The 24,107-nt window shown below is 47.3% G+C and overlaps 1 protein-coding gene across 1 annotated transcript in view; it reads left to right on the top strand.

Annotated features, from left to right (window-relative positions):
• Window positions 1-24,107, top strand: part of MAN2A1 (mannosidase alpha class 2A member 1) — a 652,784-nt gene that overhangs the window by 505,218 nt on the left and 123,459 nt on the right. The window contains exon 19 of the mRNA XM_069226405.1: window positions 11,750-11,883. Coding sequence (XP_069082506.1) covers window positions 11,750-11,883 — 134 coding nt within the window. The remainder of the gene's footprint in view (window positions 1-11,749; window positions 11,884-24,107) is intronic.

Consider the following 24,107-nt stretch of genomic DNA (forward strand, 5'->3'; position numbering starts at 1 on the left):
CCTTTCAACCCTTCCGGAACATTCAGCAGCCTAATATTATTTTGCCTCAAACGATTTTCCAGCACTTCTAGCTTGTCTTGAATAGCTTTTTCTCCTGCTTTCAACTGGGAAATCTCCTGCTTTCAACTGGGAAATCTCATAACTATTCGCACATACTTGCTTCTGAAATTTTCTCCGTCAACAGACTAATCTTGCCTTCCATTGCGACACACACTTCTTTAATTTTCTCTTGATTACTTTCGGAGACCTGAAACCTCCCTCTAATCTTGTTTGTTAAAGTGATCAGAAGCTTCTGTGAACTTGGGGATTGTTCTTGAGAAGCTAGTTCAGAAAAGGCGGGGGAGATCGGTAATGCCATCTGCATACTGGAAAGATTAGAATCATCACCAAGTGGAGGGGGCTCTTCACTACTCATCTCCAACTCTCGCACCTCTAAACCATGATCCACCGAGGTGGATGTCGATGGGGCCTCTATGTCCACTTTCATTGCTTCAGCATCACTAACTGGCAGTGGTTGGGAATTTAAAAAAAAAAGCCATTAATGGGGTTAACTTCTTGTCTTCAATTAGCTTCTTCTGGATCTCAGCACCCTTCCCCTTACTGGGCTGCATTTTTCCAGGCATTACAGTCGCAGTCGCAGTCTGGCTTTCTTCCCTACCAACGATGCCTTTTTTCCCCCCTTAATCCACCTTTCACCTTTCCAAGGACCTGTGGGTGGCCTCCCACCCTTATACTCCTTAAAGAAGCCCCCTTATCTTCCTACAAGGGCTGCTCAGAAAAAAGAGGGGCAGAAAATATATCCTCTGCGTGCACTTTCCTCCGACCGTGGGCTGGCATCATTTGCTTCAGAGCCCGTGTCTACTCACTGCCTCCTCTCACCACCTATCTTGGCGTGAGAACAGCTCTCGCGTCCCCTGCTCCTCGGAGGTCACCGCGGGCTGAGAAGCACCTCCACTGGCAGACCCTCCAAACAACCCCCGCCCAGACGCTGACTCCTGAGCCACGCTGGCCACGCCATAGCCAGCCGTCCTGTTCTGTTGTACACGCCGTCTCTTCCTTGGTCTCTTTACACAGAGTCGCGCCGCCCCCGAAAGAAGGCAGGTATTCTTTGTTCAGAAAGGCATCTGCTTCTCTCTTAAAGCGGCAGGATTGTCTCAGAGTTCCCGGCCACGCCCATCAGCTCGCCACCCTATTCCCTGACATGTCTGCCATACTGTTGATGGTGTCTCTCTCCCCCAGGAACTGTTGAGTTTTGCAGTGTCCACTTTTAAAATAGCTTACTGCCACGTTATGAAAAACTGTGTACATTACTGTTTTGGTTCAAAGTTCTAACTATACCTATGCAAAGTTCCTTACATTTAATGTACTTACCTGCAATTTGAATCTTGTGGTTCTAAAATAAATTAAGAAAATAATATTTTTCTATATAAAACCCTATTGGCCTGGAGTTAAGTCATTGAGTGTGTGTTCTCATTTATTGCTTGAGTGTGTACAACAAATGCTTAACACTACCTTCTGATAAGCCTAACTGCTCGACCACACTACCACAAATAGAGCATTAGTATTATCTACATTTGCCTCTGTCAAGCCTCTTGGGGAGCCCATGGAATCTGTGCACACTGTCTATCACTTTGGGATGGGATGGCTCTGTATGCCAACTTCCTACAGTGTATTAATCCAGTTATGGAACATTAACAAGCTTTGCGTATCACCTTTCCATATCAGCAAAACATTGATGTATCACATCCATTTAATTATCTGTGATCTGTTTGGTTTCTTTGTGCACTCTATGTATTTTGACTCAAAATTTGCTGCAATTATATTTGCTGTGTCCGGGGTGAAAACCGCCTCCATAGCTACACCCTTAATCTGTTTGTAGAACTGATTTTCAAGAACAAAAACATTGTTATTCTAGGCTAGTTCAGTGCATTCTAGAATGAAAGAAGTAGGAACCCGATGTGAGTGTTCTCTGTTGTCAAGTAGTTGATCAATTAAACTGAGAGCTTCTTGTTGAGGAATATTTCTGTATAAACTTTTGATATCCATAGTTACAATGATCTTCTCTAGTGGTTTGAATTGTTGACTTTCAGTAGAATTTATGACTGGTGTGTTATCCCTGATATAAGTTGGGTGATTGATAGCAAAAGATTGAATAAAGAAATCTGTATATTGTGCCAATGGTTTCAGTATTGAGCTACATCCAGAAACTATAGGACGTCATGGTGGTTTGTAGATCTTAGGTAGAAAGAAGTAGGAACCTGACATGGGCATTCTCTGGTGTCTAGTAGTTGATAAATTAAACTGAGAGCTTCTTTTGATGAATATTTGTGTATAACCTTCGATATCCATAGTTAAAAGGATCTCTTCTAGTGGATTAAATGGATGGTTTTCAATAGAATTTATGACTGCCATGGTATCCCTGATATAAGTTGGGTGAATGATAGCCAAGGGCCAAATAAAGAAATTTGCATATTGTGCTAATGGTTTCAGTTTTGAGTTACATTGTGAACTATGGGACGTCTGGTTGGTTTGAGGGGATATTTCTAGATATTAGGTACAATTTAGATTGCAGGAACTGTTGGATCGGGGTTATTTAGAAATGCACGTCCTTTGCACTTAACCGGCCTTCATCAAAACTTTTTTTTTTGCTCAGGTCACAAATGGGTTTTTCGATCTCATTTGTGTTTTTTTTTAAAATAATTTTCTATAATGGTCTATAATCTGTAGCTGTTTGTACAATTCTTCATTGTTTGTCATTTTATCTATAAGGACAATGCCTCCCCCTTTATCAACCGTTCTATATCTACCTCTTATAGAGATTGACGATGTTGTAAGGCTGTGTGTTGATCTTTGGATAAATTGTATTTACTAAAGTGTGGGCTCTTAAAGAGTTTGTCAATTTCTTTAGGTAGACATTCTCAAATATTGTTATCTCCTTAGAAATCATTTGATTGGCTGAGCAAAACATGGATTTAGTGAGTAAATCTGTTGTGTCAAATATTGGCTCTGATTTGTGCTTTGAAAATAAATCTTTTTAAGACAAATTGATCTAAAGATCCTGTGTAATTCAAATGATGTCTGGAAAAATCATTCTTATGTGTTGAAACAAATGAAAGCCCACAGGTTAATACTGAGTTTTCAATTCCTGTTAAGAGTATAAGATAACAGTTTAAAAATGGGTAAGGTTTGGTTCTTATCTGCTGGTTAGTCTCTGACTAGCGGTGTATTGGTTGTAGTACCATTCTCTTCTCCCCATGTCTGTCTCCTGTGAGGAGCTTGGGCCATGTGAGTCTGCCCTAAAAGAGTTTGATGAGAGTTAAATCGTTAATCACTATACTCATTGTAATGAGATCTGCCTAATGCTTGGTCACTGTCTATGTCCAAAACTAGTGTCTGAAAAGTTTATCCTTTTAAAAGGTTATATATTTGGCCATGGAGCTTGATAAAAATCTTTCCTCAAGTATGGATACGTGCTTTTTTTTCTTGTATCTCTTGATATCTTTCTGCAGTTTATCAGTTGTTCTTGTGACGTTAATCTCTTCAAATTCTTTTTAATAGGGGATGCAGTTTTGTCTAACAGTTGTTTAAAGTTAGCGACAGTTGCATCATTGCTATCTTTTTCTCTAGATATTCAATTTCTTTAAAGAGTAATTTAATATGTCCTATGGCTGTTTTACTGCTCAGGACCATCCAGGTCCTTGAGCTTGTGTTCACAGCAAAGCTGAAGCCCACTTTAAACGCATCATCTTCTGTGAAAATGATTGGTATATTCTTTACTTGGAGACCAGCTGGAATGATATTTCCGTTAAGGCAATCCATGAGAAATTTAGCATGGAGTTCGGTCCTAGCCAGTTTTTTTCTAGTTGGGCAAAATCAGTATCATAAGACTGATTAGAAGATAGGCCCTTCCCACCTAAAAGGGAAGGCCCGTTTGCTATCTTAAGAATGTAATCATCTGTACAAGAAAGAGTTTTAGCTTCCGTCATGTATGATCTGCTGATAGTTGTGGAACAAAAGAACAAATAACCAATTGAATAAGTAGTCCTAACAGAACAAAAGTAAAGCTTGTATAATTTATTTGTTCATGTTAATCAACACACCAGACTGTACTCACATAGTTCACACCTATATATTATTTCTTTTGATTTGCCCGTCAACTGATGTGCCCAGTAAGTTAACAACGTTGTCATTTATTATTCACATTCAGTTGTAAGCTTAGTCGTCATAGTTATGATATTTATGACCGTTTTAACAAAAGCAGCAGCATAGATGGACAAACCTGTACGTGCAATGTTAGCAGCACTGAGTGATAGGCTGCTCGGTTCTTGAGACCTGAGAAAGTGATTATAGATGAAGAGGACACTAGCATGCAGATACTGGCATCATAGCAGTTACTCTAAACATATGATCCTCATCTTTGGTTAAATTTGGAGGTTGACACCCACTACATCATCGACCGCTCTAGACTGTTGTATGATGCTGACATTTACAGACTCCTAAAGCACAGACTATACAAATGCACTGCTTCCCTTTGCAGGGTGTTTGCATTATCAGAGCAGTTCCCTGTTAATCGTGCTTTACAGCCCTGTACTGTGCCAGCAATATACAAACAGGATTCTTTTCGTTTATTTTCATAACGGTTGTGAGTAGTATCAAATAGTTCTTTTTTTACTCCTTAGCCTATAATATACAATAAGAATGACTTTTCCTCTCCGTAGGACTAAATCATACCCTGATTTTCCATCATTGGATACAGTAATTGTAGGAACGCACCCTTTTGAGAAGCCCCCACGTTTTGCTTGGTATCTCATGTGATTTCCACTGAAAGTGCACTGGGTTTCTGCTAACCAGGTCCCCAGTGCCAGATCTCTCTACAAAATTGCACTGTTGTTTTCCCTAATTGGCCCATCTTTGAGCACCCTCTGTATGTCCATAGTAAATGGTACCCCTGGTACCTAGGGCCTGGGGTATTTAAGAAGGTCCCTAAGGGCTGCAGCATGAATCGTGCCACTCTGAGGGACCTCTCACCAACCACACACAGTGCTGCCATCGCAAAAAAAGTGAAAACTTGACCTGTCACACATCCCTGAGTGCCCAGTCTCCTACCACTGCATGTGATATTTGTAAGTCATCCCTACAGAAGGCCTTGCAGCCCCAAGACAGGGTACATTATATCTGCATGGGCAGATATGCCCCTGCTATGTCTTTGTTGATTCCTAGACACATCAAGTGGACAGAGAAGCCATTTTAAATGTATGTGCTGGACACTGGTCAATGGGATTTCCCCAGCTACATGATGGCTTCTCTGAATAGATGGATGTTTGGTATCAAGCATCTCATGATAAACCCTCACTGATTCCAGTGACAGATTTATTAATACATGCACCTAGAAGGCACCTTAGAGGTGCCCCCTGAAAACCTAACTTACTGCTAGTTGATTCCAGTGACAGATTTATTAATGCATGCACCTAGAAGGCACCTTAGAAGTGCCCCCTGAAAACCTAACTTACTGCTAGTGTGTTGACTGATTGGTCTAAGCCAGCACAGCCACCCCAGACAGATTTCTGACCTCCTGAGGTCAGAGCCAGCGCTCCCAGAGGCCAGAAACAAAGCCTGCTCTGGGCATAGGTGTTATCACCTTTTCCAGGCAGGATGGACGTTCCAGGGCGAGAAGCTTCAGAGGACCAGCCGTCTTTGTTATGCGACCCAGGTCTCTCCAGATGGCTGAGCTGACCGCCCCCCTACCCTGACCCCACTTCTTGGCGGCAAGACAGGTGGGAGCATTAGTAAGATTAGGTTTGCCCACACTAGGCCAATCCCACCCCTAAGGCGGACCAGCTGATGTCCGGGTTTTGCCCACTTCCCAGCAGAAATGGACATATAGATTGTGTAGTCACCCTAAAAGTAAGTGACCCATTGGCTGCTACCTGTAATACCCCAAAATTGAGTATATATGTGGCACCCCTGAACCCAGGAACTCAGATGCGATGCACCAAGAGAAGAAATATAAAGAAGAGTCACTGCCTGGCGAGAACAGCAGAAGAGCTGTGGACTTTTGGCACAAAACCCTGCCCACCCACAACTCTCTCAGCATTCGCAACAGAATGACTCTTCATGCATGCTGGAGAACTACCAAAGCCTCAGGTAGCCTGCTGGCACCTTGAAAATTGCTGCCAGTCTCCCTTGGAGTGCAGGAGCTACTTCCCTGCATCCCCCAGACATCGACAAGCAGAGTCCGGTCCACTGCCTTGCAGCTCCCCAGCCTGACCAACTCTGCAGACGGGCAGGAGAAGGTACTTGGGGTCTGGAGGACCAGGACTGTCTTCCCACCAAGTGAGAAGACACCCGGATCAACCGGAGCCGTGCAGCACCAACCCCCAGGGTACCAGACACCCAGCATCAAACACCAGCAGTGAGAGTCCATTCTGGATTCCCACTGCAGCAGGACCAAGGAGCCGTTGAGGGACGTCGGCACCACTGAGACTCACTTTGTGAGTGGCCTAGCGATATTGATTTTGCCCCTGCCAGCTTTTGACCCCTAAGCGCAAGGAGCATATTTGCGCACCAGCCCAGTCGCCCTAAACACTCTGGACCCGAGCTGTCCGGGTACCAAAGAAACAGCTGTGCCTCCTTGCTCTAAGATCTCTTGAAAACCATCCCCCTGTTTGGGAGCTCTCTGACAAGTCCCCAAGTCCCTCTGTGCAGCTTGTTTCCAGGTGTTCCCCCACCCTTTCACTGTAGCACATCCAGAACAACCTCACCAGCATCCTACTCCTGATGAAACCTGGGCTCCAGATGAACTGCTGGTAGTACTTTGGACCTTGACCCACTATAACCCCAAACCCAGAGGATGAACCCCTGAAACCGACTATACTTATCTTAATGCAGTATAGCCTTTTCCTTCCATAGGATTACATTGTGCTAAAAGGTGTGTTTGCTTTACTTACCTGTAAAAACTCGTAACAAAAAACTACTTACTCTTTAATGAAGTTCTTGATCACTTTCTAAATTGGTCTCGGATTTATTCTTTGAGCGTGTCTCATTTATTGTCTTTTAAGTACAACAAATGCTTAGCACTACCCTCTAATAAGCCTAAGCATTAGTATTATCTACTTTTGCCTCTCTAAACCAATTTGGAGACCCACTGTACTCTATGCATGGTGTACTTCTTTTTAGTGCACCCTATAGAAAGCCAGCTTCCTACAGCAATATACAACATATAGATTCATTTTAATGAGTATCACATAGGAGTACATACCTTAGTGGAGTCTCCTGTTTCAGATATGGTTTCATCTATGCTATTTTACTGAATCACTTAATACTCATTAATCTTTAATTTGCGAGTGCTGTGCCATCTCATCCCTGGCTGGATAGTGATTCTACAGAGAATACTTTTGGCCGGTACCGTTTAGTGATGTTTTTTCTTCCTTTCCTCTATTCAGTTCTTTCCAGATAAAACTGCACTTTTGGAGTTTTCGCACCTTTCGGTTTTTCTCCATCCGCTCTTATATGATGCTTGAATGAGCACAACTAGGATTCATCACTAAAAGATTCCAATCTTTACATACAGTGATAGTTTTCTGTCCTCACGCATTTTTATTGGTTTCTTCACTGAAGGTGTATATACCTTTTATGGCTAAATCTGTTTTCCTTCCTTTGTAAATATCTCCATTAAAGACACAGTCCTGAAGATGTTCTCACTGATTTATTACTACAGACTGAAACGTCGACGCATAACCCAACTTTGTTTGAAAATACTGCTAACATCTATGTAGAGTCTGACTCTTTTGTTAAGACAGTCTCTTGTTATATGTCCAATAAGTGGGCATTATGTACATTGACATATGATTTTAATTGTATTATAACAAGCAGTTCCAATGTACATTGAGATTTATGCTTTGAACCCCTGTGATCATGTGTTTAACATGTATTTTTTTTTTAATATAATTTTGAAAACATATGTACCTGCATCTAGCTTTTTGTTCTTTTCTAATTACTTTGTAATAGTTAAATAATTATTCAGTTCAGTTGAGATGTCACCCTTGCACATCATAAATGCATAACAAATTCAGTCAAAATTTTTGTTGCTAAGTAACTCCCTTGTTGGCACCTTTACTTACCTAATTTGAGTTACCCAATCTCTCAAGGGTATACTAGTTTGTCCTTTTGTGTTGAATACATCTGATTGAGATTTCTAGTTGCAGATTCCTTACCTTAGAATTTTCCTCCAGACGTCAGACTGGATCCGGAGATTTTTTCTTAGAGCAATAGCCTTGCGCTTTGGTAGGTGGCGTCGGTTGACTCCGTAGGCGTTGTGGTCGCCCTGATGATGTCGGGAGTAGTACATAGACGCCGCCCTCGCGCAGTGACGTCAGTTCTTTCCTTTCTGCCCCACACGCTGATCCAAGAGAAAGCTACCCTCAGCTATTTTTTGGCCGAATTCAACCATTTTGTCGATATTTTTTGGTCCGACCTTTGGTGCGTCGAGGATGTCCCCGAAAACCGGGTTCAAGCTGTGCAAGGACTGCCACCGCATGATGTTGGTGACGGACCCTCATCATGTCTGCCTGTGGTGCCTTAAGCGTGACCACGACCCGAAGTCGTGCTCCGAGTGCCGGGCAATGCATCCGAAGGCTTTGAGGGAGTGGTCCCTAAAGCTGATGGCGGCCCGGCACTCGACTCCGCGTACATCCCGATCTCGCTCGAGAGGAAGGTCTTGAGATCGGTCACGGAGCCACCACCATTCGTCTTCTTCGAAATCTTTGGGTCAAGGTAAGAAGAAGAAAAAGTCGAAGAAGTCACATCGCTCTCCGACTTCACCCCGTCGAAGCGACGCGGGACGAGCGTCCACGAACTAGGCCTCTGTTCTTGGAGCCTACGTCTGCGTCGACTCCGCACTTCCCAGAGTTTCCCGGAGCCAGAGCGACCCCCGCCCAACTCAAGGAGTTCCACGAGGTCATACGCCTCATCTTTGGGCGTGCCGACCCGATACGTCGCCTTTGGGCCCAAGGGGCTTGGCTGAGGGGCCTTCGGGTTCTGTGCCGGCGGCTTCGGCCCCGGCCACCGAGGTCGCCTCCGGATCCGTGCACGGATCCGCAGCGATGCTGGTCGCACAGTCGAGACCTTACCCGGCGCCTTGTGGCCACTATCGACGTCGACCCGATTCTCATTCCCGACAGCTCGGAGTCGGAGCGGCGCCAGCCAACGCCGCCATCGGCTTCGGTGCGCCCCATTCGCCTGAGGTCAGATTCTGACCCATTTTCCTATGGGTACGAATACCGGGAGGAATTGTAGGGGTCCCGAGAAGACCCTACTATGGACTGGGCATAGGACTTGGGCGAAGCCAGTGGTCTTGATACTTCTCCTGACTCTGGTATGCTGTCTCCTCCTACCGTGGCTACGGCTGAGGGAGCTACCTATGGTTTGGTGGTTAGTAGGGCGGCTGAGGTCCTTGAGCTACCTACTGTCGAAGTCAGGTCTAACCTCCTGACGGAGGTGCTTCAGCCTGGGGCTTCTACGTCTGAACCCCTTCTCCCATTTAATGAAGTCCTCACTGACGTCCTTTTGGGTACATGGTCCAAACCCAACAGGGGCTCCTGTGAACAGGACGATCGCTCGCTGCCATCGGCCTGCGCTGAACGACCCGAAGATCCTGTCCCAACATCCTACGCCTGATAGTCTTGTTATCCAGGCATCTTCTTCTTCTGGCGCGTTCCCTTCCGCACCCCTGGATAGGGAATCCAAAAGGCTGGAACAATTTGGTAAGAAGTTATTTTCTTCCTCCGCCTTTTGGGCAGTTATTCCAACTCCTGTGGGATATGGTTGCGCAAGTCCTGCCGCAGATACCAGAGGAGGCCCGTGCTATCGTCTCCCAAGCAGTCAAAAATGGGAGAGACGCGGCGAAGTTCACAATCCGTTGTGGGCTGGATACCACCGACTCTCTGGGCAGATCGCTTGCTACGACAGTGGCCTTACGGCACCATGCCTCGTTACGTACTTCTGGTTTCTCGGGGGATGTCCAACAGTCACTCATGGACATGCCCTTTGATGGCACCCGTCTCTTCAGAGACAAAGCAGACTCGGCCTTGGAGAGGTTCAAAGAGTCCAGGGCTACGGCTCGGTCCCTTGGCCTTTCTGCCGCCACAAGCCCCCCACAGTCCGCTTTTCGTCCCTTTCGTGGCCACGGAAGGGGCGCCCTGTCACGTCCTCAACCCAGCCACTGGGCCATGCACGCTGGACAGCCTATGCATGGCTGGGGGCGCGGAATCCCACGTGGGCGTGGGACAGGGAACCAGAGGTCTGTCCAGTCCACCCATGCCCCCGCAGCAGCCTCCAAACCTTCCTAGTCCATCCCCTCACTCCGGCCCAGTAGGTGGCAGAATCCGCCATCACCTGCCTCACTGGGAACATATCACCACAGACGGGTGGGTTTTGCAAATAATTCAGAAGGGCTACTCCCTCCCTTTCGAATCCGCACCACCAAACAGGCCACCATCCTTCCATCCCCTTTCGGAGGAGCATTTGGTGCTTCTCCGCCAGGAAGTCGCGGCTTTCCTGGCCAAGGGAGCTATAGAAAGGGTCCCTGTGCCAGAAGTAGGTTGTGGTTGTTATTCCCACTACTTTCTGATACCAAAGAAAGACAAAGGCTTGAGCTCTGTCCTAGATCTTTGGGACCTGAACTACTTCCTCAAGAAGGAGAAGTTCGAAATGCTCACCCTGGCTTAGGTTCTGTCTGCCTTAGACCCGGGAGACTGGATGGTAGCATTGGACTTGCAGGATGCTTATTTTCACATCCCCATCCTGCCTGCCCACAGACGTTACCTACGATTCGTGGTAGGTCACAAGCACTTTCAGATTACCGTGCTCCCTTTCGGCCTTACCAGTGCCCCTCGGGTGTTCACGAAAGTGATGGTGGTGGGTGCAGCTCATCTGCGCAGGTTAGGCATCTCAGTCTTCCCCTACCTAGACGACTGGCTGTTGAAGGCGCCTTCGCCCCAGACAGTGGTCTCACACCTCCAGATTACGGCGAACCTCCAGCTGGGGTCAACTATCAGTGTGCCGAAGTCACACCTGACTCCCTCTCAGACGCTCCCTTTCATCGGGGCAGTTCTGGACACAGTGCGATTTCGGGCTTATCCTCCCCAAAAGCGAGTCCAAGACATTCAGGCTATGATTCCGATGCCACTGTGGGATTTATTGAAAAAATGCATATTTTCACTTCAAACTTTAAAATTGTATCATTTTATTTATTAAAATTTACTGTATGTCTTAAATTGATTTGGGATTTTTCTTGTGTTGTGTTTTCACTTTGTCACTGTTTGTGTCGTGCATAAATACTTACAAATTGCCTCTAAATTAAGCCGGACTGCTTTGTGCTGAGCTACCAGGGGGTTAAGCACACGTTAATTTAGTGACTTTTCTGCTTCACCCTGAGGATTGTTGGTGTTGCCTGAGTGAGGCTTCCACACTTCCTCAGCCAATAACCCAAGTTCGTACACCCTGTATTTCTCCTGCATGCCATAAAAGTCAGGACCCTTGATAACCACTAGCTCAAGTGGACTTGTGCAGAATATGTTCATCACCTTGATAACATAAGCTGTGGGTATCATTTGGGTGACTAGTCCTTATATTTTCTCTTGAAAGAAATTGTCAGATAAGCAGTGTTAGGAAATAGTAGGTGTGTGTTTATTTTTAATCAATGAGTCATACTTTAGTACTTCTGCAAAATACATTTAACTTTGTGTTTCAGGTCAACTTGAAGCCTTCATGGATCGCAGATTAATGCAAGATGACAATCGTGGACTTGGGCAAGGTGTCCAGGATAACAAAATTACAGCCAATTTGTTCAGAGTACTGTTGGAGAAAAGACATGGAGTTGATAAGGTAGAAACTTTCACCTTTTGTAATGTTAATAAATGTTGATGGTATCTCATGGTCTTAGAATGAATTGTATATACAAGAGATAATATTTTTGTTTTGCTCATTGTGAGTTAGTTTTCAAAAACACTTTGCGAGGTGTTGGCTTTCAAACATAAATTTCACAGTAATGGTTGCTGTCTCATTTATTTTTACATCCTTGTTTACTGTCAAATTAAGTCTTTTTTAATTACTCATAACATGTAATGTCACTGAGTATTTTACACCATTTAGATATGTGTTAAAGCATAAAGTAACAAAGCAGTCAAATTGATATTTAGAATTGCAAATTCCATACCTTTAGGTTATCCCCAGGCACTAGACTGGATCAGGAAGATTTTTCAGTATAGCCACTGTGTGCTGGTTTGTGAGGTTGTGCAATTCCGCATCAACCCTACTTTGCCCGCAAGTTATTGCTGGAGCCAAATATAAGCAACACCCACGCATGTTGATGTAAGGTCCTTTCTTTCCATGCCTTTGAGACCAGAGCTAACTCCTAATATTTTCTTGTCAGCTGATGAGGTTCTTTTATAGCAAAATTATTTTCCATAGTGCAAGGAAACGTTTCCCCTTCTAAAAGTACAGGATTTAAGCCTTGTGTAGAGTTAATGCAAGGCGGCGTCTATGACAGAACCCCATGAGGTATTTCTCTGATGTTCGGGTTCAGGCCACGACTCCACATTATGTGATGAGTGTTCTCTTATGCACCCGAAGGCGATTCAGGATGCAGATCAAAGCCGCATTGGCTGACCTTGGGAAGAAGTCACGTAGTCCCATTCCCACTTGAAGACGAGAGCTTGGACCTGTTCTTGCTCTCGGGCCACTCCTGTCACAATTCTTATTTCAGGTCCAAACCTAAAAGTAAATCAAAATCCCAAAACTCCTCTGGACCAGGAAGTCGAGTATAATTGAGGCATATGGGAAATGTTATATATTTTTTTCCAACTATCCTCACACTTTGGTAAGTCAGCACCGGCTATTTGCTGGATAATTACTCCCACGCATTGTAGGACTTGGTCGAAGAGCTTTTGCCAGCAGTCAGGTTGGCCAGGATACAGACAGATACGTCATATGGTCGGGCCTGGACTCAACCACTTGATTAAGCAGGGCAGTTGGGACTAGCATGATGGCCTGGTGCCATATGTGGATGCGATCGACAGGCGTAGGTGCAGTGAATTTCCCCTTTACTGCCCCCTCTGGAGTCATCTTCCATGCCACTTCTGTTTACCTGCAGTAGCTCATGACTATCTGGTGTAAGGCAGACTCAGCCCTTGATGGGTTACAAACTATAACATCTGACAGGAGGGCCCTGCAAATGGTTCAACAGGGCTAAGCCTTTCTATTTCTTTCCAACCCACTACCTCTTCCTCCTACATCAGAGCGGATTTCTGAGGATTCCTTGTGCATTTTGCTACAGGAAGTTTAGGCACTTTTGGTGAAGGGACCCACAGAGAAAGTCTTGCCAGTTATTTGTGGGCCACCTCAAAACGATGATGAACTTCCTAACATTGTTGGGGTTATTCTAATGTATCACAGTTTTTGACAGTTTGTGGATGCTCTTGGGATGGACTTTCGAATCCGTGGCACAGAAGATTGAACCGTGTGGCAGGGGTTTTTGAGCTCTTGATGTTCCAGTGTCCTTGGAAAAATCATAATATTCCCAGTTTCTCTTGTTGTGCTTGGTGTTCAGTAGCAACACAGAACACCCTTTTGAGTGCTGTTAGGAATCAGACATCCTCCTTATTGGCTTAAGGCCATCTTGGTGTAGTGCATTGTTTTCTGATTCCCCTTCTTATACAAAAAATTGAACATCCTGTCTCTGTAGATAGGTACCATTGTTAACTTTGAGTTCCTTAGGTAGTCTCTGGAAGACAAATACTGTTTATAATTTGATTTACTGTGTTAACAGAGATTGTATTTAGGCTTTCAGGTGTTCCACTTTGAGTGTACAGCCGCCAGGAGGTATCTCCCGATCATAGACGAAACAAAAGTGGGTACTTTGTTTTTGTTGATTCAGGCAGCATTGTCCAGTTTTGATAAGCTCTGGTCTGTCCGGGGTTCCTGTGCACTCACAAATCTAACAATATTTACTTCTACTTCCACCATAGTTCCTTAAGTCATTTTAAGCATGTTGGCTCTTTGGCAGTTTTAAAGACTCCTGCATCAGTGCTCATCACTTCCGATGCAGCTTTTTCTGTTACCAGGTTATGTGCTCCTTAGCTGTTTGGACGTCCTGCTCCTCCCTGAATGTCACAGGTCTTTTGTGGCATGGCAGATAGTCAGCTAGATTGTCAGCCCCCACCTGTGTTCAGTGGCAATGTCATATAGGCAAAGAGGTATCTACATGAGTAGGAACATATAAATGTGAAAGTTTTGGAATCCCTGGTATATGGCTAAGGTTTCCTTCTCTATTAGAGACATTCCTACTTTCTGTCAGGGCCTTGTGTGCATAGGTCATTTGGAATATTATGAAGTTCAGTCCGTATATACCAGAAGAGCACCAGGTCTTAAGATAGTAGAGGACATTCATTTCTGACGTTTGTGTGTGGATTGAATTAGGTTATGATTATATTGACTTGGAGCAAATCGTTTTTGTAGGAAAATGGCTCAGTGCTGCAGTTACCCCCCACCACCACTTTTTCCCCGATATTGATGCTGACTTGATTGAGTGTGCTGGGACCCTGCTAACCAGGCCCCAGCACCAGTGTTCTTTCATTAAAAATGTACCATTGTTTCCACAATTGGCACACCCCTGGCACACAGATAGGTCCCTTGTAAAAGGTACCAGTGGTACCAAGGGCCCTGTGACCGGGAAAGGTACTTAAGGGCTGCAGCATGTGTTGTGCCACACTAAGGGACCCCTCACCTAAAACATGCACACTGCCATGGCAGACTGTGTGTTGGTGGGGAGAAAAAGGCAAAGTCGACATGGCATCCCCCACAGGGTGCCATGCACACAAAACACTGCCTGTGGCATAGGTAAGCCACCCTTCTAGCAGGCCTTAAAGCTGCATGAGTAATATGCTGTAAGGAAATGGCTCCCTGTTGCAATTACCCCCCACGTTTTGCCTGATACTGATGCTGACTTGACTGAGAAGTGTGCTGGGACCCTGCTAACAAGGCCCCAGCACCAGTGTTCTTTCACCTAAAATGTACCATTGTCTCCACAACTGGCACAACCCTGGCACCCAGGTAAGTCCCTTGTAACTGGTACCCCTGGTACCAAGGGCCCTGATGCCAGGGAAGGTCTCTTAGGGCTGCAGCATGTCTTATGCCATCCTAGGGACCCCTCACTCAGCACAGACACACTGCTTGCCAGCTTGTGTGTGCTGGTGGGGAGAAAATGACTAAGTCGACATGGCACTCCCCTCAGGGTGCCATGCCAACCTCACACTGCCTGTGCCATAGGTATGTCACCCCTCTAGCAGGCCTTACAGCCCTAAGGCAGGGTGCACTATAGCACAGGTGAGGGCATAGATGCATGAGCACTATGCCCCTACAGTGTCTAAGCAAAACCTTAGACATTGTAAGTGCAGGGTAGCCATAAGAGTATATGGTCTGGGAGTCTGTCAAAAACAAACTCCACAGCTCCATAATGGCTACACTGAATACTGGGAAGTTTGGTATCACACTTCTCAGAATAATAAACCTACACTGATGCCAGTGTTGGATTTATTAAAAAATGCACACAGAGGGCATCTTAGAGATGCCGCCTGTATTTTACCCAATTGTTCAGTGCAGGATTGACTGGTCTGTGCCAGCCTGCTGCTGAGAGACGAGTTTCTGACCCGATGTGGTGAGAGCCTTTGTGCTCTCTGAGGACAGAAACAAAGCCTGCTCTGGGTGGAGGTGCTTCACACCTCCCCCCTGCAGGAACTGTAACACCTAGCAGTGAGCCTCAGAGGCTTAGGCTTCGTGTTACAATGCCTCAGGGCACTCCAGCTAGAGGAGATGCCTGCCCCCTGGACACAGCCCCCACGTTTGGCGGCAAGTCCAGGGGAGATAATGACAAAAACAAGGAGGAGTCACCCACCAGTCAGGACAGCCCCTAAGGTGTCCTGAGCTGAGGTGACCCCTGCCTTTAGAAATCCTCCATCTTGGTTTTGGAGGATTCCCCCTATAGGAATAGGGATGTGCCCCCCTCCCCTCAGGGAGGAGGCACAAAGAGGGTGTAGCCTCCCTCAAAGACAGTAGCCATTGGCTACTGCCCTCCCAGACCTAAACACACCCCTAAATTCAGTATTTAGGGGCACCCCAGAACCTAGGAAATCAGATTCCTGCAACCTGAAGACGAAGAAGGACTGCTGACATGAAGCCCTGCAGAGAAGACAGAGACACCAACTGCTTTGGCCCCAGCCCCACAGGCCTGTCTCCCTACTTCAAGAAAAACTGCAACAGCAACGCGTTCCACAGGGTCCAGCGACCTCTGAAGCCTCGGAGGACTACCCTGCATCTAAAAGGACCAAGAACTCCCGAGCACAGTGGCTCTGCTCCAAAGAAGAAACATCCTTGCAACAAAGAAGCAACTTTTAAAGACAACACGTTTCCTGCCGGAAGTGTGAGACTTTGCACTCTGCATCCAACGCCTCCGGCTCGACCTGCGGAGAAGCAACACTACAGGGAGGACTCCCCGGTGACTGCGACCCTTTGAGTAGCCAGAGTTTACCCCCCTGAGCCCCTCCAGCAACGCCTGCAGAGTGAATCCAGAGGCTCCCCCTGACCGCGACTTCCTGCTTCAAAGACCGACGCCTGGTAAAGACACTGCACCCGCAGCCCCCAGGACCTGAAGGATCCGACCTCCAGTGCAGAAGTGACCCCCAGGTGGCCCTCTCCCTTGCCCAGGTGGTGGCTACCCCGAGGAGCCCCCCCCCCCTCGCCTGCATGCTTTGCTGAAGAGACCCCTGGGTATCCCATTGAAACCTATTGCAAACCCGACACCTGTTTGCACTCTGCACCCAGCCGCCCCGTGCCACTGAGGGTGTACTTTTTGAGCTAACTTGTGTTCCCCCGGTGCCCTACAAAACCCCCCTGGTCTGCCCTCCGAAGACGCGGGTACTTACCTTCTGGCAGACTGGAACCGGGGCACCCCCTTCTCCATTGAAGCCTATGCGTTTTGGGCACCACTTTGACATCTGCACCTGACCGGCCCTGAGCTGCTGGTGTGGTAACTATGGGGTTGCCCTGAACCCCCAATGGTGGGCTACCTTGGACCCAACTTTGAACCCTGTAGGTGGTCTACTTACCTGCAAAACTAACAAATACTTACCTCCCCCAGGAACTGTTGAAATTTGCACAGTCTAGTTTTAAAATAGCTTATTGCCATTTTTGTCAGAACTGTACATGCTATTTTGCTGATTCAAAGTTCCTATGATACCTAAGTGAAGTACCTTTCATTTGAAGTATTGATTGTAAATCTTGAACCTGTGGTTCTTAAAATAAACTAAGAAAAGGTATTTTTTCTATATAAAAACCTATTGGCCTGGAATTGTCTTTGAGTGTGTGCTCCTCATTTATTGCCTGTGTGTGTACAACAAATGCTTAACACTACCCTCTGATAAGCCTACTGCTCGACCACACTACCACAAAATAGAGCATTAGAATTATCTCTTTTTGCCACTATCTTACCTCTAAGGGGAACCCTTGGACTCTGTGCATGCTATTTCTTACTTTGAAATAGTGCATACAGAGCCAACTTCCTACATATGCTCCAAAAGTGTCTAAGTCCACTCGTACAGTGTAGTCATATTAAGTATATGGTCTGGGAGTCTGTCAAAATGAACTCCACAGTTCATAATGGCTACTCTGAATCCTGGAAAGTTTTGGATCAAACTTCTCAGAATAATAAACCCACACTGATGCCAGTGTTGGATTTATTAAAACATGTACACAGAGGGCATCCTAGAGATGCCCCTGTATTCTACCCAAACCTTCAGTGCAGGACTGACTGGTCTGTGCCAGCCTGCCACTGTGAGACAAGTTTCTGACCCCCTGGGGTGAGAACCTTTGTGTTCTCTGAGGCCAGAAACAAAGCCTGCACTGGGTGAAGGTGCTTCACACCTCTCCCCTGAAGGAACTGTAACATCTAGCAGTGAGCCTCAAAGATTCAGGCTTCGTGTTACAATACCCCAGGGCACTCCAGCTAGTGGAGATGCCCGCCCCCCGGACACAACCCCCACTTCTGGTGGCAAGTCCGGGGAGATAAGGAGAAAAACAAGGAGGAGTCACCCCTTAGATAGGTCCACCCCTAAGGTGACCAGAGCTGATGTGACCCCCCTCCTTGGAAAATCCTCCATCTTGTTGTGGAGGATTTAGCCCAGTAGGAATAGACATGTGCCCACCCTCCCCAAAGGGAGGAGGCACAAGGAAGGTGTAGCCGCCCTCAAGGACAGTTGCCATTGGCTACTACCCTCCAGCCCAAACACACCCCTAATTTTAGTCTTTAGGGGCGACCCTGAACCCAGGATTTCAGATTCCTGACGACCTACAAAGAAGGACTGCTGACCTGAAAACCCCACAGAGTAGAAGGAAGACGATAACTGCTTTGTCCCCAGCCCTACTGGCCTGTCCCCTGATTCAAAGAACCTGCACCAGCAATGCATCCTGTGACTCAGAGGACTGCCCTGCAACTGAAAGGACCAAGAACTCCTGAGGACAGCAGAACTGTCTACCTCAAGCAAGAACCATCTTTGAAGGGACTCTCACCTTACTCCAGAAGCATGAGTCCCCACCACTCTGCATCCAATGCCCCTGGCCCGTGTCCAGAGAAACCAACGACCCAGAGAGAATCCCCAGGCAACTCTGATGATGTGTCCACCCTGGGCTAACCTCTCTGCGCACCCACGATGATGCTTGCCGAGGGAATCCCGAGGACACCCACCCCCCCTGCCCACTGACCGCGACTGCCCGGAAAGAGGAAACCCGACACCTGGAAGAAGCACTGCACCCGCAGCCCCCAGGCTCGTGAAGAACCAACCACCGGCGCAACAGTGACCAGCAGTTGAAATCAATGGAGAAACCAGGGGGTCACTCAGACATTGCAGGCAGGCCACCGACTGGGCAAGGGTGAGGGCCGCCTGCTGGTCATTGCTTGCTGCACCGGTGATCGGTTTCTCACTGGCCTGGGGGCTGTGGGTGCAGCGCTTCTCCAGGCGTCAGATATCTTCGTCCCGGGCAGTCGCGGTCAGGGGGGTCCTAGGGATTCCCTCTGCAGGCGCCATTGTGGGGATGCAAAGAGGTCAGCCCAGGGCGGACACGTCGGCGAAGTCGTCTGGGTGTTCTCTGGGTAGTTGGTTTCTCTGGACACGGGCCGGGGGCGTCGGGTGCTGGCCCTCTTTGATGCAGGCAGACCCCTGGAGGCCTTTCAGGGGTTGCTGGTCCTGCAGAATGTGTTGCTTCTTTTCTTGGAGCTTTTCAAAGCAGGAGACGGGCCGGTAGGTCAGTTGTTGTCTCCTTCTCTTCTCTGTGGGGTTTTCAGCTCAGCATTCCTCCTTCTTTCTTGAGGTCATCAGGAATCTCAAGAGCTGGGTTCAGGGTCGCCCCTAAATACTAAATTTAGGGGTGTATTAGGGTCAGAGGGCAGTAGACAATGGCTACTGTCCCTAAGGGTGGCTAAACACTCCTTGTGCCCACTCCCTCTGGGGAGGGGGGCACATCCCTATCCCTATTGGTCCTAATCCTCCAAAGCAAGATGAAGGATTTCTCAAAGAGGGGGTCACTTCAGCTCTGGACACCTTAGGGGTGGTCCTGCCTGAGGGGTGACTCCGCCTTGTTTTTCTCATTATCCCTCCAGACTTGCTGCTAAAAGTGGTGCTACAGTTCCTGCAGGGGGAGGTGTGAAGCACCTCCACTAAGGACAGGCTTCGTTTCTGACCACAGAGTGCACAAAGGCACTCACCCCATGTGGTCAGAAACTCATCTGGAAGTGGCAGGCTGGCACAGAATGGTAAGCCTTGCCCTAGCCATTGGGCTAACATAAAGGGGGCATCTCTAAGATGCCCTCTGTGTCCTTTTTACAATAAATCCCACACTTGCATCAGTGTGGGTTTATTGTGCTGAGAAGTTTGATACCAAACTTCCCAGTATTCAGTGACCCCATTATGGTGCTGTGGAGTTCGTAATTACAGACTCACAGACCATATACTCAGTATGGCCACCCTGCACTTACAGTGTCTAAGAATTGACTTAAACACTGTAGGGGCATAGTGCTCATGCAGCTATGCCCTCACCTGTGGCATACCCTGCCTTAGGGCTGTAAGGCGTGCTAGAGGGGTGACTTACCTATGCCACAGGCAGTGGTTTGTGGGTGTGGTTTTCGGAGGGGAGTGCCATGTCGACTTTGCCTTTTTCTCCCCACCAACACACACAAGCTGCAAAGCAGTGTGCATGTTCTGAGTGAGGGGTCCCTGAGGGCGGCATAATACATGCTGCAGCCCTTAGGGACCTTCCCTGGCCACAGGGCCCTTGGTACCAGGGGTACCTTTTACAAGGGACTTTACTGTGTGTCAGGGCTGTGTAGTTGTGGAAACAAAGTTACAGTTTTAGGGAAAACACTTGGTGCTGGGGCCTGGTTATCAAGGTCCCAGCACTCTTCCAATCAAAGCTGGCATCGACACTAGGCAAAAAGTGGGGGGTGACCATGCCAACAGTGGCATTTTCCTACACATTCCAAATATTGGGCAGCTCTCCATCACTAGGGCTTAGAATAGATGCCGTTCTCACTTGAGTGGCTCACCTTGACACACCTTCCACAAATGTAGGCCCCCCCCCCCATCAAGGCTTCTTGTGCTATCTCGCCTCTTGCTTCCTTGAGTGATGACTTTCGTAGTGATGTCAGGAGATTGGTATTATGTAGTTGTTGATGGAAACACTGCCTCTCTCTGGAAAACCACAGCCTGGGGTCGCTTGGTAATCCTCCCATGGCAGTATTGTTGCCGGTTTTTACCAGTGACTCCTTCTGGAACTGTCTGAGCTTTGATTTGCAATGTATGATGATGAACATTGTCACCTACTGTTCTGGAATGGCCACTGTTCACTTGCTCATCAGTTCTTAGAATCATGAGTGCCATCTGTCCATCAATTCCATCAACTTCTAGTGCAGAATGCGCTACAAGTACAGTTCATAGTTGATGTTTACCTGGGAATCAAAGAGTGCAGTAATGACACCCACCAGTGCCTTCTAGTTGTTTTCCACATGCCTAATTCATGTTGCAAGGAAACTTTTTTATGATTTCAGAGGTGTAGCGTAGTCACAGGACTAGCTTTTTTGTTTGCTGTAAATTGTTTATTCCAAACTAGTTAACTGCAGCTTCCGCTTTTCTATTGAGAGATGTTAGCATGAGGCAAGAAGGGTCGGAGTAGAATCATACCCACAATGATAGTGGAGGCTGGCCTGGCTTATAGTGGGTACCTGATGGTACTTACACCTTGCGTCAGGTCCAGTTATCCCGTATTAGTAGATTAGTAGTGTTCTAGCAGCTTAGGCTGATAGAGGTAGCTATAGCAGAGCAGCTTAGGCTGAACTAGGAGACATGCAAAGCTCCTACCATACCACTTATATCATATAGCACTATATCATAAGAATCACAATACTTGAAGTTACTAAAAATAAAGGTACTTTAATTTAGTGACAATGTGCCAAAAATACCTCAGATGACATACTTCCTTAGGAGGTAAGTAAAATACACAAAATATACACACAAACCAAAATCAGGTAAGTAAACAGTTAGAAAAGTAGTGCAAGCACTGTAGAATACAATAGGATGCAATAGGCCTAGGGGCAACACAAACCATATACTAAGAAACAGGAATGTGAACCACTTAGGGACCAAAGGCCTAGTGTAGTGTGTAGAGGGTCACTGGGAGTGTAAGAAAACACTAAGGGTGTCCAAGATACCCCACCCCAAGACCCTGAAAAGTAGGAGTAAAGTGACCCTATGTCCCCAGAAACACACTAAAGTTGTGATAGAAGATTCTGCAAAGACCACAACTGACTGCAAAGCACTGATTCCTGGACCTGAGGACCTGCAAAGGAAGGGGACCAAGTCCAAGAGTCACAAAAGTGTCCAGGGGGGCAGGAGCCCACTAAACCCCGGATGAAGGTGCAAAATGGCTTCCTCCAGGTGGAAGAAGCTGAAGATTCTGCAGCAGCGGAAGATGCCAGGAACTTCTCCTTTGCACAGAAGATGTCCCACTGCGTGCTGGAGGATGCAGAGTTTTTTCCACGCAGAAAGACTGCAAACAAGACTTGCTAGCTGCAAAGGTCACGGTTGAAGACAATGGGTGCTGCCTGGGCCCAGGAAGGACCAGGAGGTAGCCACTTGGAAGAGGAGAGGGGGCGCCCAGCAACACAGAGAGCCCATGCAGAAGCAGACAGCACCCGCAGAAGTACTTGCACACAGGTTTAAGAAAACTGAGCACGGCGGTCGTCTCAACACTACAAAGGAGGGTCCCACGAAGTCAGTGGTCAACTCAGCGAGTTGAGCAATGCAGGAAGGAGTGCTGGGGACCTGGGCTATGCTGTGCACAAAGGATTTCTTGCAAAAGTGCACAGAAGCCCTAGCAGCTGCAGTTCACGCAGTCCACAGAATTACTGTCTGGCGGGGGGAGGCAAGGACTTACTTACACCAAAATTGGACAGATGGACCACTGGACTGTCAGGGTCATTTGTTTCCAGCTTCTGTGTTCCAGGGAAGACGCTTGTTACGATGAGAGGGGACCCAGAGGACCAGTGAAGCAGAAATTTGGTGCCTGCGTTAGCAGGGGGAAGATCCCGTCGACCCACGGGAGATTTCTCATTGGCTTCCAGTGCAGGGTGAAGGCAGACAGCCCCCAGAGCATGCACCACCAGGAAACAGTTGAGAAAGCCGGCAGGATTAGGCGCTACAATATCGCTGGTAGTCTTCTTGCTACTTTGTTGCAGTTTTGCAGGCGTCCTGGAGCAGTCAGCGGTTGATCCTTGGCAGAAGTCGAAGAGGGAGATGCAGAGGAACTCTGGCGAGCTCTTGCGTTCGTTATCTGAAGAGAAGCCCACAGGAGAGACCCTAAATAGCCCTCAGATGAGGACTGGCCACCTAGTCAGGTAAGCACCTATCAGGAGGGGTCTCTGACGTCACCTGCTGGCACTGGCCACTCAGAGGCCTCCATTGTGCCCTCACACCCCTGCATTCAAGATGGCAGAGGCCTGGGACACACTGGAGGAGCTCTGGGCACCACCCCTGGGATGGTGATGGACAGGGGAGTGGTCACTCCTGTTTCCTTTGTCCATTTTTGCCCCAGAGCAGGGGCTGGGAGATTCCTGAACCAGTGCAGACTGGTTTATGCAAGGAGGGCACCATCTGTGCCCTTCAAAGCATTCCCAGAGGCCAGGAGAGGCTACTCCTCTCAGGCCCTTAACACCTATTTCCAAAGGGTGAGGGTGTAACACCCTCTCTCAGAGGAAATCCTTTGTTCTGCCTTCCTGGGACTGGGCTTCCCAGACCCCAGGAGAGCAGAAGCCTGTCTGGGTTGGCAGCAGCGGTAGATGCAGTGAAAAACCCCAGAGAGCTGGTTTGGCAGTACCCGGGGTCCATGCGGGAGCACCGGGGATGCATGAGATTGGCACCCCAATACCAAATTTGGCATGGGGGGACAATTCCATGATCTTAGACATATTATATGGCCATATTCGGAGTTACCATTGTGAAGCTACATGCGTGTAATGGTGTCCCCACACTCACAAAGTCTGGGGAAATTGCCCTGAACTATGTGGGGGCACCTTGGCTAGTGCCAGGGTGCCCTCACACTTGGTAACTTTGCACCTAACCTTCAGTAAGTGAGGGTTAGACATATAGGTGACTTATAAGTTACTTAAGTGCTGTGAAAAATGGCTGTGAAAGAACGTGGACGTTATTTCACTCAGGCTGCAGTGGCCGTCCTGTGTAATATTGGTCTGAGCTCCCTATGGGTGGCAAAAGAAATGCTGCAGCCCAGAGGGATCTCCTGAAACCCCAATACCCTGGGTACCTAGGTACCATATACTAGGGAATTATAAGGGTGTTCCAGTGAGCCAATTAGAATTGGTAAAAATGGTCACTAGCCTGCAGTGACAATTTTAAAGGCAGAGAGAGCATAAGCACTGAGGTTCTGATTAGCAGAGCCTGAGTGACACAGTTATTCACTACACAGGGAACACACATTTAGGCCACAACTATGAG

The sequence above is a fragment of the Pleurodeles waltl genome, chromosome 1_1 (assembly GCF_031143425.1).
Source record: "Pleurodeles waltl isolate 20211129_DDA chromosome 1_1, aPleWal1.hap1.20221129, whole genome shotgun sequence".
In the NCBI taxonomy this organism is placed as follows: Eukaryota; Metazoa; Chordata; class Amphibia; order Caudata; family Salamandridae; genus Pleurodeles; species Pleurodeles waltl.